The following is a 16,020-nucleotide window of genomic DNA, read 5'->3' as shown; positions in this document are numbered from 1 at the left end:
AAAGTGCTGGGATTACAGGCGTGAGCCACTGTGCCTGGCCAAGCTCTACAATTTTTTTTTTTTTTTTGTAACGGAGGGAGGAGCCCATGGAAGTCAAGTGCAGCCCTCGCCACTTCCGCCAAGGGGGCTCCTACAGTGAGTCCTACTGTCTTCTGAGTTCTTTTTGGAAACACTTTCCTTCCCAGGTGAGAAGCCAGGCAAGACCGAACATGTTAGAGGGTCCTGGCATCTCTACCTCTGGACGGCCAGGCTGGGTCCCCTGCACGGGCTCATCTACCCCTCCAAACCCCATCCGGAGGCTGCAGCCTGGTGAACACATTCATTGGAAGATTCTCCAGCAAAGAGGAAGGGGGTTGGAGTCACAATCCTCTGGTCAAAGCCCAGGTCTACACCTGGGAGTCATGAGAAAGTTTCCCAGCCTTCTCAGTTTCTATTTCCTCATCTATAAAATGTTGGTGATATCAATTGTGCTACCTGGGCAGGATTATTGTGAGAACTAAATAAATCAACAATTAGAACATCTAACATTCATGAGCACAGACAGGGAGCTGGGCCCGGGATTCAGCATGTTCTGTGAACTCACTTCCTTCTTCCAGCCGCCCACAGAACCCGTGATGTTATTATGCTCATGGAGCAGACAAAGGAACAAGACCCCAAGAGGTTGGAGCAGCTGCTGAGACTACACAGAGGTGACTGAGGAGCTGTGCTATGACAGGGCCTTGGGTGCCAGAGTATGTATGTGCAGGGGCTGCTCGTCCATCCTGCTTCCAAAAGCTGTACCGACGCTGCCAGCTCAGGGCCTGGCCTGCAGGGAGGGCTCCTCTGCCTTAAGGCCACAAGGTGGGAGGAGCCCCAAGCTGCAGGATTCCCTCCACTCAAGGGTGCCTGGCCTCTCCTCTCCCTCTTCTCTCCTCTGGCTCTCCTCTCTATCCTCTCCTCTCCTCTTGCTCTTCCCCCTCCCCTCCCCTCCCCTCCCCTCCTCTCCTCTCCTCTCCTCACACTCTCCTCTCTATCCTCTCCTTTCTCACAGGGCTCTGGGCAGTGCTAGATTCACCCCGGGTCCCTGACACCAGCATCCAGCGTGGGGTGTAGGACACAGCCAGTCCATGGGTGGGAAGTACAGCCTGGGGGCTGCAACAAGTGGAGAGGCTGCCTCTCCTCTCTTCTGTACTAAGGGAAAGACAAACAGACTCCAGCCCTCATTCCTGCAGCGCCAGCCCATCCCCAGGGAGATGAGACCGGGCTCCCCGCTCGGCCCCTCCTGACGAGCTGCAGGTGCCTGGGAGTTATAGGTCCCTCCCCAGGAGGGCACGCTGGCCCGGAGCGGAGCCCCAGCTGCTGCTGCTGCTCCGCGTGGTGACTCACAGGAGGGCCCAGCTGGGAGGAAGAGGGAACAGACGCACGCTTCCTGGGTGGTCTCAGAAGGGCACCTCCGCACTTTGACCTCAAGACCCCCCACCTGTAGCCAGATGGGAGGGAAGGAGGGCGCCATCTGGGCTTTGGAGTTTTGGAGACCACTGGCAGGCAGGGACTCACGTGGGGTCAAACACCAGGCTTCCGCAATAAGGTCTTTGCTGGCTGCACCCCACTAGAATGGAAGCACACTGGCCCCAATTACTCTCCTCCACATGCCCATTGTGTGCATGAGAAAAGTAAGGCCCCAGGAAGTGTACAGACTCCAAATTCCAGCAGCTGCCAGGGCCCCCTCTACATCCAGGCACAGTGTAACTGCCTAGTGGTTGCAAGGTTCAGGTGACCCTGTCTCTACCCCTTCTGGATGGTGACATGGGCATGGGCACTGCTGCCTGGGCCCCTGTCTTCTCTGGATGCTGGTGCAGGCAGATTATTCTCTGAGTTAAGGTCAGTAAGAAGTTCCCAGGGTAGGGACCAGGGCCTCTGCAGCCAGCTCGGGGCCAGGCACAAAGCAAGTGTGCACTGATTTCTCGGATGCACACCGCCTCCCACAGGCCCTGCTGCCCTTCCCCATGCAGGATCTGGCAGGGGAGGGTTGAGACCGAGAACCCGAGGGGCACCTGTCAGCCCAGGCACCATCTTGTAAACAGGCTGCCACAGGCACTGTGCACAACTTTGCCAGAGTATTGTCACCGGGCCAGGCCTCAAGTTACCCAAATCTTATTTTAAAAGGTGACTAAGGAATAAAAAACTACATGTTGGGTGCAGTGTATACTACTTGACTGACAGGAGCACTAGAATCTCAGACTTCACCACTATATGATCTGTCCATGGAACCAAAACCACGTGTACCCCCCTAAAGCTACTAGGGAAAAAGGGCATATTCCTGGGCGCATCGTCAGAGATCCCCCACGGTGGGTCTGAAATGGAGCCCAGGCACCCGCACGTGCAGTTTGCCCTGCAGGGTGACCCTGATGGACACCAGGCTTGAGATCCTCCACGGTGGGGAAAACAAAGCATTTTCACAGCCATGGTGTCTCGAAAATCCTGGACTCACTTGCTCCTTAGCTCATCCCCAAAAGGTCCAAAACTCCACACAGCCAACTGGCCATTATACACTTTGCCCCTCCCTGACAATCTGAGTGGGTGATCCTCCCCCGACTTGGGCAACCACACCAAACTCACTGCCTGGGCGCGCACAGCACCTGGACAAGCCAAGTCCCTGGGCGGTGACACCACACCCGGCCCCCAGGGCCCTGCCCAGGAGGGGCAAAGAGGGTGTCACGGAGCCAGAGGGGGTCACGGACACAGCATCTAATCCTCGATCTGACTCTAGACAGCAACGTGCAGCCACTAGGCTGCAAGGAACGGAGAGGGTCTCGGGTGGGCTGCTGAAATACGGAGCCCCGGCAGGTTCTCAGGAGCCTCCATTTCCTGCCTGCACCACGGGGATGTGAACCATAGCATCTACCTTGCTGGCTAATTGTGACGATCACAAGAGACAGTGGTGCTTCGTAGCAACCACACACTGAGCAATTAAACTCTTCACTCACATGAGCTCATCTAATCCCTCACAACCACGCTTGGGGATGGAAACTATTATTAACCCCATTTTCCAGATGAGACACATTACGTGACTCACTCTGGGTCACAAGGCCGGAAACAGCAGGGCTGGGATTTGAACCAGGGGAGCCTGGCTCGGGAGCCCGAGCTCTAACCATCGGGCAGCACTGCCTCCACCAATGCTGAGCCTTTCCCCATAACCTGGACAATGCGGGGAGTAGGTGCTGGAGGCAAAAAGGGCAAAAGGACTCTGAATGTGTCTGGGGGGAATGGTGAAGGCAGGAGCGGTACTAGGAGGAGCTGGACACAGGGCTGGCATCAAATAAGAGAAAAATCACCTGAACCAGCTGGGCAGGCAAGACAGAGAAGCACAGAACCCACTGGGGCCCAGTTGGAAGGTCTCCCCAACATCTACAAGTCCACAGAAATGGTTACTGTGAAGAAGGGAATTAAGTCCACCTTAGCCATATTACTTCATTTTTATCTTATCCCTAGAATGCTCCACAGGGGCTTTTAGGGAAAAAGAAGAGTCAAATGATTCTGTTGCTAGATGAGTTTGGAATTCCTTGAGGCAATATTTCCTATCCAGAGACTCATAATGGACACTGGCAAAATAAATGCTCTGATAAGTCCTGCAAAGAAATCTGTTTCATTTATTCAGCCTAGCATTCCTTATACTTAAACGACTGTGAAACTCTTCCTTTTTTCCCTGAGGCACCTACTGGCACTTCACGGAACAGTCTGAGGATTGCTGGTATAGAGCAGGCATCACAAACTTTTTCTGTTAGTATTTCTGAAAATAATACATATTTTCAGCTTAGCAGGCCACAGAGTCTCTGTTACAATTACTCGACTTTGCTGTGAAAGCATAAAAGCAGCCCCATACACAATGTAAACAAACGAGTATGGCTGTGTCAATAAAACATTAGGTATGGACACCAAAATGTACATTTCATGTAATTTTATATGATATTAAATATTCTTCTTCTTTCGATTTTCCTCAATCATTTAAAAATGTGAAACTATTCTTAGATCACAGGCCACACACACACACACACAAATCAGGCTGCAGGCTGACTCTAGTCAGCGGGCTAGAGTTTACCAACCCCTAAGACAGCAATGGAAAGCTCCAGTGTCTTCTAGGACCACTTTTAACTCTCAGGGGCATGGAAACGGGAAGAAGAACAAGTTGCAGGGTCGAGGGGAAGTGGGGGACAAGCAGTAGAAAGAAGACTGGTCTGGGATGCAGGGGACAAGAGTGTGGTGCTAAACTCTTCAGTCCCCTCACATGGCCTGTGGCTTTACGTGAGTAATTCTACAACTCAGGCAGAGCGCATGTTCTGGATGGTCTGGGGTGAGGAGGGTCTCTATTTTCTCACTCAGACTTCCCGCAGGCCTATCAAATGCTGGAATTGTTCCTGCTACCCACATCCTACTGCCAGGCACCTAAGCTGGAGAAAGAGATAAGGGCCCCTAAACTACACTTTGATAAATTGTCCCCAAGATGCTGGCCAGGATGTGCCCCCAGCTCCAGACTAAGGCAGTGGCCTTTGACAGGAAGAAAAAGAGGGAAAGTCCAGGATCAATCAAGGAAAAGGTTATTACATTCAGCTCTATTGTCTTTTTTTTTTCTTTTCTTTTTTGAGATGGATTCTCTCTCTGTTACCCAGGCTGGAGTGCAATGGTGCCATCTGGGCTCACTGCAACCCCCGCCTCCTGGGTTCAAGCGATTCTTCTGCCTCAGCCTCCCGAATAGCTGGGATTATGGGTACGCACCACCACGCCTGGCTATTTTTTTTTGTTTTTTGTTTTTTGTTTTGTATTTTTAGTAGAGACAGGGTTTTACCATGTTGGCCAGGCTGGTTTCAAACTCCTGACCTCAAGTGATCCACCTGCCTCGGCCTCCCAAAGTGCTGGGATTACAGGCGTGAGCCACTGTGCCTGGCCAAGCTCTACTGTCTTAATCCACGTGGCAAACTCCAGCATACGGAAAGTAAAAATTAAACTAAAAAACTGGGGAAATGTTTGCTGCTCAAACTGCAAAGAACCAAAATCATATAGAAAAAGACCAAAACCTACCAGAACAATGGGCAGAGGATATGAACATACCATGTATAGGAAGAAACTGCAAATGGCACACATGAAAAAAATTCCCCACCTCACACAGAATAAGAAAAAAAGCAAAGTCAGGCTACAAGATACCACTTGTTATCTGTTGGATTAGCAAAAATCTACGTTTGAGAACTTGAACTGGCAACAATGGGAAAACAGGCATCCTCACGCACTGCTGGTGGAGACGCAAGTGGAATGGCCTCTAAAGAGGCCAAACTGACATTATCTATCAAAACTACAAATAGGCTAGGCACGGCGGCTCGTGCCTGTAATTCTAGCACTTCAGGAAGCCAAGGCGGGCAGATCACCCGAGGTCAGGAGTTCAAGACCAGCCTGACCAACACGGTAAAACACTGTCTCTACTAAAAATAGAAAAAGTAGCCAGGTATGGTGGCAGGCGCCTGTAGTCCCAGCTACTCAAGCAGCTGAAGCAGGAGGATCGCTTGAACCTAGGAGGCAGAGGTTATAGTGAGCTGAGATCGTGCCATTGCACTCCAACCTGGGCGACACAGTGAGACTCCATCTCAAAAAACAAAAACAAAAACAAAAACAAAACAAAACAAAACAAAAAACTACAAATAGACACCACCACCTTCAGGAACTTGTCCTAGAGTTACACTCAAATGAAAAATGACCTACACACCGAGGTTTCCCACTGAAGCCCTGTTTGTGAGACCAAAAGACTAGAAAGCACCTAGGCATCCATCCCAGGAGAGCTGGGTAAGTCAGTTATGATGATGATGATGATGGTGGTGGTGATGATGATGATGATGACTGCTCTCCTTTACATGTGTATGACAATTAGGTCCTGTTCTAAGCCTCATTACTCAAAGCATGGTCCAGGGACCAGCAGCTTCTGTTACCTGGAGGCTGTCTGAAAACACAGACTCCTCTGCCCCAGGCCAGCTGAATCAGAATCTGCATTTTACCAAGATGCCTGGGAAAATCCCATGCACATTAAGGCACTATTTTTAAAAACTCTTCCCATAATAACCCATTACATCTTGTAACAACTCAATAGCCCAAACCCTCTCATCACCTGCATGCTGGAGATGAGAAAGCCCAGGCTCTGACAGGTTAGGGAAATTGTCCAACGCCACAGTGTGTGTGGGTGGCAGAGCTACATGGACACAAAACATATGGAACAAGGAAGCTCTTTAATGGCTGACAGGACCAATCTCTGAGATAAGTCATCAGTTGGAGAACACTATATATGCCAAGCCACCATTTATGGGAGGGGGAAAAACTGAAAGCTGAATCTCCATGTAATTTCTGAAATACCCAGAGAGCATCTCTGAAAAGAAGGAAACAGCAATTGTCCCTGGGAAGTGGAACTCAGCAGCTGGAGAAGAAAGTGGGAGGGAAACTATTTCGTGTTACACATGTATCGCTCACAGCTCCAAAGGCAAACATTGCGAAGGTGTTTATTCAAAAATAAATGAAAAAAAATGTTTGTTCATAAAACTGGTGGAAGGAAGAAGCTACACAGCTGGAAACCATCATCACTGAATTTTAAGCAAAGTCAAGCTACAAGATACCATTTGTTATCTGTTTGGGGTGGGGAAAAATTAGCATAGAGAAGCCCATTCCCACTTCCCCACTCACCATCCTTCCTTCTTCCCTTCTCAAAGGAGGCAGAACTGTGGTGGGAATGAGAGGTGTGGGGGAGGGCAGACTCACAATGGATTCTCCAGGAATTGGGGACTCAGACCCACATTCAGGTTCTAATGTGGAAGGGACTAATGACTTGCATGAGGGCAACTTTGTCCCACAGGGGACAATCTGGCGATGTCTGGAGACATTTTTGGGTGTCACAACTGGGAGATGCTACTAGCATCTAGTGAGTAAGAGACCAGGGATGCTGCCAAACACCCTGCAGTTCACGGACAGTCCAGAATGTCCTGTGTCCGGTGGTGTCACCCTGGAGCTCTAGTTAAAGTGCAGGTTCTGATGCAGCAGGTCTGGGGCGGGCCCAGGATTATGCATTTCTCATAAGAGGGCTGCCCTCACCCCTGCTGATGTGGGACCACCCTTTGTGTAATGAAGCCTTACCCAATTCTGCTATGGCCAAACATGTAATCTTCTTATGGAAAGAGGGCAAGGGGCTGCTTCCGGTTTGGATCAAAAGGCTGCACATGGAGTACTGGTTGGGAGGGGTGGGGAAGCCTGTTTATGGTGAGGCAAGCATGAGCACTGCTGACACCCTCCTGAAGTCCAGGAGCACAGGCTGCATTAGGACTGGTGGTGGCAGTGGCCGGGGGACTCACCATCCAGCGTCTCCACCGAGAGCTGCAGGCCCAGGTTGTGCCGCGGATTGACCACCCAGTGGTTGCTGGTGGCTGTGATGTCGAACACCAGCCAGCCCTCCTCAGAGGCCCAGAGGGTGCGGCTGTCGAGCAGGAAGAGATCCGATTCCCTGCGAGAGAGGAGGAGAGACACAGGCTTCGCGTCAGCCAGGTCACAGCTCAGCTTCCCCAACAGATGGGAAGCAGAGCCTCATAGGGTGGGAGGGGAGGGAAAGAGTCCACTGGTCCCCCACAAGTGGGAACATCAGACCAAGATCCAGGCACAAAGACCTCTCAGTAGTTGTGGTGAGGAACGAGAGTGCAGAAGAGCTACAAAGAGACACATGCAGGGAACAGGCAGCTGTTACAAGGCAATATCACCCCACAAATTGTTAGGGGCATCCCAGCGGGACAGAGTACAGGAAGACAGGGATTATGCAGCCTCCGTGTTGCTGGAAGAGTCTCAGACAGCAGAAGTTGATAGTGACTGAACTATTCACCATGTGCCAGATACTGTCCCACAGGCTCAACACTACGCTGTCTCATTCAATTCCCACAACCCTAAGTTCATTTCCAGGACGTGCACCATCTTCCTGAGCCCACCAAGAGGTAGGAGGTGAATCTCTGGACTGATGGTATTAACAGTGAAAATCCTTTCATTCTCTCTTCCTCACTTTTTACAGTAGCAAAATGGGTAAAATCATAATTAACTCGATAGGGGATGGAGGGTGGATGGATGGGTAGATGGATAGGTGGGTGGATGGATGGGTATGTGGGTGAATGAGTGAATGGATGGATAGGTGGGTGGATGGATGGGTACATGGGTGAATGAGTGGATGGATGGATGGATGGATGGATGGATAAGTGAATGGATAAGTGAATGGATGGGTAGATGAGTGGGTGGTTGGGTGGATGGGTGGATGGATGGATGAGTAGATGGGTGGGCAGGTAGGTGAATGAGTGGATGGGTAGATGGGTGGATGGATGGATGAATGAGTAGATGAGTAGATGAATAAGTGAGTAGATAAGTGGATTGTTATGTTTCTGGATAGTAGAAATTTAGTATGAAAAATCTTCATAACATTTCTTGCACACTTTTAATAAAGATTCAAAGTTTCAATACTTTAAGTCCTTTAATAGCCAACTAGAATGTTTATACCTCTGTGTTGTACCAGAAACCAAGGCACAATGATGAACAACGTGACACTGGTCCCTGCCCCAGGGCAACAACAGTCTCTATCATACCTGGAGTTACCTAATCTTCCTGGGGATTACAGTGAATCTTCTCTGCTCACACGTAAAGATGTCAGACATACCCTTTATGGAGCACTTACCATGTGCCAGGCTCCGGGTTGAAATGCCTGACCAGTCTCATGTCACTTGGTTCTTACGATACTATGTGGGGTAGATAATATTCCCCATGCCATTGTGCAGAACTCAAAACTGAGGCTCCGAAAGTTTGAGTTATGTGCCCAGGGTTATACCACTAGGACAGTCCAGGCAGGACTGGAAACCAACCAGGCTACCTGCAAGCCCAAGCTTGCAACCATACACAAAGACAGTTCTTCTGGACACTGCCTTTTCAGAGCCTTTCACCAGTCAACCTCATTGGAATGTAACCCACTAAACCACAGGCAGGAGCCGAGCCACCGATGTCCCTTTGATGAGGCACACATCTCCAGTTGGCTCCAGCCCTCAGCTCTCCCTACTAACACTGTGGAAAACCACCCCTATTTATCTTCCTGTCTGACCTGGACAACTCTAGGTTTGTGAGGTCTGCTAGATCATCCTTCTGCTGCATGCCATAATCTGTCAGACATTCATCAGGCACATCAATGTGAACAAGGCTCAGAGAAAGCACATGGGAAACAGATCTGTAATGTTAGTGAGTACTGGGAGATTAACAGACCCAGAGAAGCCTACACAGGGAAGAAGAACTAGAGTCAGAAACAGACAGGAACCAAGGCAGGTGTGAGGGCACAGGGCAATTTTCTCAGGCACAAGCACAGAAGGAACAAATCGGAGCTGCTTTTCCCTCTGGGCCTCTCTCCATCCAAAACTCTGGGGGAGAGAATCCAGTTGGCCCAGTCAAGTCGTGTGCCCACTCCTAGCTATGGGAAGGTGGGCACCCCACAGCAATGGACAGCATCACCAGGACCAAAGATGGGGGCAGGAGTCACCTCATCTCAGGCCCCCCCAAACTCTCCTTTTTAACAACCCCCAGAACCTGATTCAGAAAATGCTTAATTCTGTTATCGCTGTGGTTTCAATGTTTTGTCCTTCCCAAGACTCATGTTGAAAATCCCCAATGCATCATCATTAAGAGGTGGGCCCTTTAGGAGGTGATTAGGCCATTGGGGATGGATTGATGTATTTATGAATGAGTTTGGGAAAGTCTGGTCCCTTTTTGCTTTTCTACCTTTGGCCACGTGAGGACATCTTGTCATCTTGAAGCAGAGGGCAGCCTTCACCAGACACTGACCCTGCCGGACTTCCCAGTCTCCAGGACTATGAGGAATGAGGTTTTTGGTTTTTTTTTTTTTTAAGATTGTAAAGAACTCATTCCTCTCTCAAGCACAGAGAGATGACAGAAGCAAGGAAGTCTTTTTAGAGCCACCCAGGACTTTGAAGACCCTAAGTTTCCCTTTCACATCCAAACTGAATTAAAATAATGAGATGATTTTTCATGACTCATTAACTTCTTCTTCCCCATGCTCTTTTAGAGGTAGTTTCAGGCTGGCTTTGGGGATGTCTACACAGATTTTAAACTTATAAACAAGAATTTCCTGCTGTCTTATCTCCAGTTTGCCTGGATGACTTTCCTGGCTTTGAAAAGCTACCAAGGTTGTCAATGAACCATTAGCTATTCTCAACAATTAGCAGATGAGACAAGAAGCACCACTCCAAGTTGAAACAACTTCTCCTACTGAATCAGGCTCCCAAGGTCCCTGTAGGAAATATCCACACCCCAGCACAGAAGTCACAAACCCAGGTGGTGATTTTGCTGGAAAATTGTTGTTAGCAGGAAAATGTGACCAGATAATCTGGACAGGCCCTCGAGGACAGTGAAACAATGAATGGTAACCAGGGGAACAGAGTGAGGTCTTTAAACAGAGAACGCCTCGCCAAACGATACTGAGCATTCTCTTATTGCAGGCTATGACACTGAGGCCAGATGCTACAGGCCAGCGCTGACTCATCCATGAATCAACGTGAACGCGTCGACTCCCCTCCTTCAAGTCATAGTTTGCAATGTGTCCCAGGCACGTTTAGGAGAGCCAGATCTTCATCGGAAGGCACCGGGAGACAGGAGCCTTGCTGAGATGGGTCAAATGTGAGATGCTAACACGGGCTTTGCTTTCAGACTGAGAGCCCAGGTGTGAGGCTGAACCTCATGGAAAGGACAAGGAAGGAATTACTCAGCAGCCAGGTCCAGTCTGACAGCCGGGAGAGGGGGAATTTCTAGTTGCCACCTCGAGCATCATAAAAGAACACTGGTTCTTACAACCAGGAGAGCACTGAAGGAGCCCTTTGTGACATTTTTATTTACCTTGAACACATTGGCCTCCCTGGCCCAGCCCAGGTGAGAGAAGAGGCAGGGAAGGCTCAGGGTGAAAGGCCTTGAGGAACCTAAATGCGTTCTTTCACCTTTGCTACTGCTGAGAATCTCGGTGCTTTCCACACTTTGGTTCTCCGAATCTTCCCACCAGCCCTTTGAAATGGTCAAAGTCCTGTTACCGTTTTACAGATGAGAAAAGTCGGGGTCAGTGAAAAGAAGCCAATTGTTTGCAGTGACACACCTGATAAGTGGCAGAACCAGGCGACAGTGCAGGAAACCTGACTCAAGAACCTGAGCGCTTAAACCCTGCCACCTCCTTCACTCACCTGGGGACAAGAGACACATAGGAATATGTCGAATCCTGTATGATACGTGCTGTCATCACAGACAGAGAAAATACTAGAGAGGGATGAAACCCGGGTGATGGAGAAGGGATAAGGCAAGGTTATGCCAGATAATTCCTGTGTCTTCATTTCCTCTTATGTAAAATGAGAATAATGCTATCTTTTTCAATGATTAGGAAGAGCCAAGTTAAGACCAGCCTGGCAGCAAACTCCCAGATGCTCCTGAAATATAGTTATTACAAGGTGTATCAGTGTTGGTGTCCATTCTCTGCTAAACTTCAGGAAATCCTAGAATGGGGACTTTACATGTCTTGGCCCCAGAGGTTACGTGACTTGCCCACAGTCCTCCAGTCAACAGACTACATGTCCATTCCAAGCACGTTTACCTTGGACTCCAAAATCTGTCAGAAAAGTGTACTATGTTCACAGTAGTGTTAGATTTTCTGCAAATACGGCTACCAATAATTCCTTGTCTCTGTACGCAGATGCTGCTGTCCCATAAACTTGTGGCGTCTGTTCCCTACCTCTGAAGTCTGGACTGATCACGTAATCTGCTGTGACCAGTAGGACCCAGTGGAACTGAAGCCCTGCCAGGCTCAGGATTAGGATTTAAGAAGCCTATCATTTCTATGTTTGCCCTCTGGGAAGCAAGCCACTGAATCAAGAAATCTGACTACACTGCTAAAGAAGAGACCACATGGAGGGGAAGGAGGCACAGGCCATAAAGGATAAGGATCTATAAACCAGAGAGAGAGAGAGAGAGAGAGAGAGAAACCAAGTCAGTCCCCAGTGAGGTGCCATCTCGGGCCTTCCAGACCTAGTCAAGCTCCTAGCTCCATCAGTGACCACAGAAGATACCAGAAAGAGTAGAAGAACCACCCAGCTAAGCCCTGCCTAAATTCCTGAGCAATAAAATAATGTTGTTTTAAGCTACTACATGTGAGTGGTTAGTTTCAGAGATACATAACCCAAACAACAGTCACATTGTTTATAACAGAAAAACTGAAAACTAACCATCCAGTGAGAGGGACTGGTAAAAACATTATGGCACGTCCAAGGCAACAGAGCCCTGCACAGTCGCTTCAAAGGACCATATAAAGCTACACTTGTTGACAAGGTGGAAATATGATAGGAAAGTATTTAAGAAACAGAATTTGTAGGATGTAAACTTCTGGAAAAATGCAAAATGCAAAAATTGGTGCAAAAAGAAATGAAAATTTTGATTTGCCCAAAAGAAATTGAAATAGGAAGGTCTTTCCCACCCCCATACCCCAGCTGGTTTTATAACCACAAATTTTGCAAATTACCAACAGATAATTCTTTCTTATATAATTTGATCAAGAACATGGAAGAGGGAGAGTTTGAAACCCATATTGTAAAGCTAGCATGCCACTGACTCCCAAAATAGAGAAGGCTAATTTGAACAGATGTTTTCCTAAAGAAGACGTGCAAATGGCCAGTGAGCCATGAAAAGATGCTAAACATCATCAACCATTAGGGAAACACAAACTGAAACCACAGTGAGACAGCACTTCACACCCACTAGGATGACCAGAGCCAAAAGCACAGATGATAACGTGTTACTGGCAAGGACGTGGAAAGTAGAACTCTCATACACTAATGGTAGGATTGGAAAACGGGGCAACCACTCTGGAAAACAGTATGGTGGTGTCTCAAAACGTCAGATGTAGAATTACCATGTGACCCAGCAACTCGACTACCCACAGAAGCAATTAAAATATATGTGCACCCAAAATCTTACACACCAATGTTCATAGCAGGATTATTCACAGCCAAAAAGGTAGAAACAGTGAAGTGTCCACCAACTCACGAACAGATAAACAAAATACAGTAAATTGATACAACAGAATATTATTTGCCATTAAAAACTGAAGTTCTGATAAAGGCTACAACACAGATGAATCTTGAAATCATTATGCTAAGAAAAAGGAGTCAGACTCAAAAGATTGCATAGTGTATGAGTCCATTTCTATGAAATGTCCCAAATAGGCAAATCCATAAAGACAGAAAGTAGGGCCAGGTATGGTGGCTCACGCCTGTAATCCCAGCACTTTGGGAGTTAGAGGTGGGCAGATTGCTTGAGCGCAGGAGTTCAAGACCAGACTGGGCAAGATGGCAAAACCCCGCCTCTACAAAAAATATAAAAATTGGCCAGGCACAGTGACTCACGCCTATAATCCCAGCACTTTGGGAGGCCAAGGCGGGCGGATCACCTGAGGTCGGGAGTTCAAGACCAGCCTGACCAACATGGAGAAACTCCATCTCTGTTAAATTGCGCCACTGTACTCCAGCCTGGGAAACAAGAGCGAAACTCCATCTCATAAATAAATAAATAAATATAAATAAATAAATAAATAAAATAATATATATATAAATTAACCAGGCATGGTGGTACATGCCTGTAGTCCCAGCTACTCGAGCGGCTGAGGCAGGAGAATCGCTTGAGCCCAGGAGGCAGAGGCTGCAGTGAGCTGTGATCACGCTACTGCACTCCAGCCTGAGTGACGGAGTGAGACCCCATCTCAAAAAAAAAGAGAAAAAAAGAAAGATGAGTGGTTGCCAACAGCTAGAGAGGTAGGGAAAATGGGGGTAACTGTTAGTGGGTATGGAGTTTCCTTTCGGGGTGATGAAAACATTCTAACATTAGACAGTGGTGTTGGTTGCACAACTCAGAATGTACCAAAAATCACTGAATCATACACTTTATATCTTAATAAAGTTATGTTTTGAAAATGGATAAGACCAATCTTAGCCCCAAATATAGCGCCCCAAATATAGGTGCCATTATGCTAATAATTGTTTTAAAGTATACACACATCTGCATGAAACATTTATATGCATACAGACCAGAGTGGCAGCAGCAATTCACTGTGAAATATTTTGCTTCCCTTTACAAGCTAACACATGTACATCAATATTGTCTCAATTTAGTAAGCACGTCCTATTTCTGGAAAAAGCTAGATCTGTATGGGGCAACATAGTTCCATGTTATACTTGATCAGCAGAACAAACCTAGGTAAGGTGGCAAGCCTGGCTCTCACCTTCTTTCCTGGGTTCGGACAGCTTTTCCCCCTCCTCTAATCTCACAGAAAGGCAGCAGAGCCAGGGGACAGGCCACATGTCTTTTGTCTATAAACTTGATGATCCTTCTACTTTCTCAGGCTGTTTCTGATTAAAGAAATAGCAAGACCCCAAAAGTCGTCTTCTCTTCTCTTCTGAAATTGGGTTCTCCCATAGCCCTGCTCTACAAGGCATGAGCCGCCGGTGACCCCGATGCCGCAGCACTGAGAGACGTTAATATTTAACCACCAGCCTGGGGACAGTGCGTTGCTGGGCTTTCGGGTGCCTCCTCCCAGGGACACCCAGGTGAACCAGCTGAAATCTAATTCTAGAGGGAGCAGGAGGAGGAACCGCACATCCCCAGGCTCGTTTCCACTGTCTCCCAGCCCACCTTCCCCTGGAAAGTTCTACCACAATGGAAAAGGGGATATTTTAAAATCTCAAACGTGGGAAGACAGGAAGTCCTTTTTTTGGCCTCTGGTTACCTTCCTAGAGGCTATTTAGAGACTGATCCTCATGGGCCTTCACCCACCACTCCACTCCCAGGGGAGTAAGACTCCCATGTGGGATGCAGGACCAGGGCCTCAGCACAAAAACAGATCCCAGGGAAGCTGGCCCTGAAACTCCTCCAGGGCAAAACACAGTGGAGTTAGGAGTCTGAGGATCTCTCTGGCCCTGAGGCACCCAGGCAGGCGTTGGAGCCACAGGAAACACAAATTCCAACGTGGCCACGCAGTGCACACTGCCTCGTTGCCTGGGACAGTCCGTGTCCTGTCTGTGCCCACCGTCAGGGCTCCTTCAGCCTCCTGCCCCTGGGCCCAGCCATCCAGGGTCTTAGGAGCAGAACAGGCCCTTGGAAATCCATTCTGGTCATTTTAATTTTCAGCTTGAAAGATCAGAGAGTTTCTGTCTTACGTATGGGCAGCTGGTGGCTAAACAAGGATTAGACACCAGTTCTGGGCCATAATTTAGGGCAGTGTAATGAAAAATCTTCTCGCCATCACAGCCTGAGAGCCAGCCTGATCTCCCCCTCTGCTACCTTCAGACATAGCCCCCCATCACCTTCAGGGAGCTGGCACAAGCCAGGGTTGGAAGGGCTGCATTTGGAATCACCTGGCTGGTGGACAGGGGCCCTCAGCACCCTGATACCTTGTCCTGGGCACCTACTGCACACAAGTCTCTTAAGCGACACTCTCCCACCTCCAATGAGGTCAGTACAATCTGCATCCCCACTTAATATCACCTTAATACCACCTATTACATGAGGATGGGGATTGTACCAAAAACTGAGGGACAGGGAGGCTCAGGACAGGCCTCCACTGGGAGCAGCAGGTCCCAGGCCAGAGGTTACTCGAAGCACAGAAAGCTGTCTCCAGGGGCCCCACCCAAGTTAGAGGAGGCAGGGCAGGAGAGCACAGGGCTGGCCCAGGCCCACCATCAAAATAAGGAAAACACACTTCAGATGATACGGTAGGCAGAATAACATCCCCTCAGACACATCCAGGTCCTGATCCCGGAAGCTATGAGTAGGTCACCTTCCAGATCCGATTCCGGAAGCTGTGGGTATGCCACCTCCCAGGTCCAATCCCAGAAGCTGTGAGTATGCCACGTCCCAGGTCCTGATCCCGGAAGCTGTGGGTATGCCACCTTCCCGGAAGCTGTG

General features: G+C 48.7%; 1 protein-coding gene across 2 annotated transcripts in view; it reads right to left on the bottom strand.

Moving 5' to 3' along the window:
- BMP7 (bone morphogenetic protein 7) overlaps nt 1-16,020 on the bottom strand; it is a 97,948-nt gene that overhangs the window by 28,436 nt on the left and 53,492 nt on the right. For both annotated transcript variants that reach the window (XM_011936694.1, XM_011936695.1), the window contains exon 3: nt 7,356-7,504. In XM_011936694.1, the coding sequence (XP_011792084.1) occupies nt 7,356-7,504 (149 nt within the window). The remainder of the gene's footprint in view (nt 1-7,355; nt 7,505-16,020) is intronic.

The sequence above is a fragment of the Colobus angolensis genome, unplaced genomic scaffold (assembly GCF_000951035.1).
Source record: "Colobus angolensis palliatus isolate OR3802 unplaced genomic scaffold, Cang.pa_1.0 Scaffold156, whole genome shotgun sequence".
In the NCBI taxonomy this organism is placed as follows: domain Eukaryota; kingdom Metazoa; phylum Chordata; class Mammalia; order Primates; family Cercopithecidae; genus Colobus; species Colobus angolensis.
This window is presented reverse-complemented; position numbering and strand designations above follow the sequence as displayed.